General features: G+C 46.1%; 1 protein-coding gene across 3 annotated transcripts in view; it reads right to left on the minus strand.

Moving 5' to 3' along the window:
* AKAP8 (A-kinase anchoring protein 8) overlaps positions 1-2,538 on the minus strand; it is a 23,843-nt gene that overhangs the window by 1,802 nt on the left and 19,503 nt on the right. For all 3 annotated transcript variants that reach the window (XM_023517190.1, XM_023517191.1, XM_003796613.3), the window contains exon 13: positions 1,109-1,204. In XM_023517190.1, coding sequence (XP_023372958.1) covers positions 1,109-1,204 — 96 coding nt within the window. The remainder of the gene's footprint in view (positions 1-1,108; positions 1,205-2,538) is intronic.

The following is a 2,538-nucleotide window of genomic DNA, read 5'->3' on the forward strand; positions in this document are numbered from 1 at the left end:
AACTCCTGGGCTCAAGCGAGTCTCCTGCCTCCGCCTCCCAAGTAGCTGGGACCACAGGCGCCCGCCACAACGCCTGGCTATTTTTTGGTTGTAGCCGTCATTGTTGTTTGGCGGGTCCGGGCTGGGGATTTGAACCCACCACCTTGGGTGTACGTGGCTGGCGCCTTAGCCCGTTGAGCTATAGGCGCCGAGCCGGAACCTCAAACTCTTGGGCTTAAGTGATTCTCTTGCCTTAGCTTCCCAAGTTGCTGGGACTAAAAGTGCCTGCCACAATGTCCGGCTATTTTTTTGTTGAAGTTGTCATTGTTGTTTAGCTGGCCCAGGCTGGGTTCAAACCCACCAGCCTTGGTGTATGTAGCTGGCACCATAATCATGTGCTATGGGCGCCAAGCCTTGCTGTTTTGAGACAAGGTCTCACTCTGTCACCCAGGCTACACTATACGCTGCAGCCTATAATTCCTATGCTCAAGTGACCCTCCTGCCTTGGCCTTCCAAAGTACGTGGGCTGGTGGACTTTTCTTTTTTTTTTTTTTTGAGACAGAGCCTCACTTTGACGCCCTCAGTAGAGTGCTATGGCATCACAGCTCATGACAACCTCAAGCTATTAGGCTGAAGTCATTCTCTTGCCTCAGCCTCCCAAGTAGCTGTGACTACAGGTACATGCCACAACACCCAGCTATTTTTTTTAAGACATAGGGTCTCACTCTGGATGAGGATGGTCTAGAACCTGTGAGCTCAGGCAATCCACCTGTCTGGGCCTCCCAGAGTGTGAGCCACCACACCCAGTCTGGTGGACTCTTTATAAAGGCATTTCCTCATTATTTTGCTGGGTATTTCATAGCTAGAAAATCAGGGTTTCTCCTGGTGAGAGCCATCACAACTGCACACTGGTTAATCTAGCAGCACCAGATCCCTGCTGTCCCAAGCAAGCATTGAGTCATGAAATCCCTAGCTGTCACATTTTCAAACTTGATATATTTCATCATTCCTCAACTGGTCAAAAGACTCAAAAACGTAAATTACTGTCTTCTGGGAACAAGTGTATGCACAAAGAATTCACCCTCAATTTCAAAAGCTTTCCCTGTCCATTGGACTCTTAAGCACAAACCTTGAGGTATTTTTCCAGCATCTTCACTATGTGTCTATTGTTCAAAACACTCTTAGCCACATGAAGACTTGTTTTCTTGAACTGTTCAGCAGCCAACTGCAAAGGGAACCAAATGTGTGACTTTTAAAAATGAGAAAGAAGGTACTAGATAGACTCTGCAACTAAGAGGGAAACAATGTGCAAGAGTTTGGTAATCTTAAAAGATAAAAGCACAGACATGTCATGGGTACCCATGTACTATCTGCTGAAGCAAGGATGAAATGAGAACATTTACAATTAGAATTTATGTGGATTAAGGAGGGAAACAGGGTGAACTCTTTGTTTGCAGTTTTTTTTTTGAGACAGAGCCTCAAGCTGTCCCCATGGGTAGTGTGTGGTGGCATCACAGCTCACAGAAACCTCCAACTCCTGGGCTCAAGTGAGTCTCCTGCCTCCGCCTCCCAAGTAGCTGGGACCACAGGCGCCCGCCACAACGCCTGGCTATTTGTTGGTTGCAGCCGTCATTGTTGTTTGGTGGGCCTGGAGCTAGATTCTAACCTGCCAGCTCAGGTGTGCCAGCTCAGGTGTATGTGGCTGGTGCCTTAGCCGCTTGAGCCATAGGCGCAGAGCCTGTTTTCAGGTTTTGGGGTTACACTGATTTCACAGTAAAAAAGTTCAAAAGCGGGTGGCACCTGTGGCTCAAAGAAGTAAGGAGCTGGCCCTATATGCCAGAGGTGGCGGCTTCAAACCCAGCCCTGGCCAAGTAAAAAAAAAGTTCAACAGCAAAGTTGAATATGTATCAACAATTTGACTGCTGCAGAGCCTGCCTCATTCACACAATAATCCCTTACAGCTGATCTGTTGTAGTAGTGTCAGATGGGTGGGTGGGCAGCTCTTAATTCTTCTATTTAATACTTGGGTCAACTAAGAATAGAGATGCTAAACCAGGAGTCAGCAAGTTACAGCCTGTAAACCAAAAGCAGTCACACCTACCCCGTACTAACCATGGTTGCTTTTGAGTATCAGTGGCATAATTTTATCACTGAATAGAAACCTTATGGCCTGCAAAGTCAAAGATATAGTAGTAGCTCTGTAAGTTGACCACCTAAAGGAATGTAACAAACTGGTCACCATAAGGAACTAGGCCTACTGTACTGATAGATACATGTAGTACATGTCTGGTTTATGAAAATTAGGTCAACTTGGAGGTGGTTAATGTAGAGAGAGCATCAACTATGAAGGTTCTACTGTATTTACTATCTGACTCTTCACAAAGAAAAATTGCTGACTTCTGGGCTAAACATTTAGTTTCAGGACTCATCTGCTAGTGAGGAACAAATCAGGTCTTTAACCCAGGTCGGTACAGGCCACTCAGCTTAGAGACCCTCAGCCTCAGCTTATAGAAGTTCACAGATTTTTAGCAACTGGGGGATTTAACTGTGTGTGATTTT

Source organism: Otolemur garnettii, unplaced genomic scaffold (genome assembly GCF_000181295.1).
Source record: "Otolemur garnettii isolate 467f Iridium unplaced genomic scaffold, OtoGar3 scaffold00105, whole genome shotgun sequence".
In the NCBI taxonomy this organism is placed as follows: domain Eukaryota; kingdom Metazoa; phylum Chordata; class Mammalia; order Primates; family Galagidae; genus Otolemur; species Otolemur garnettii.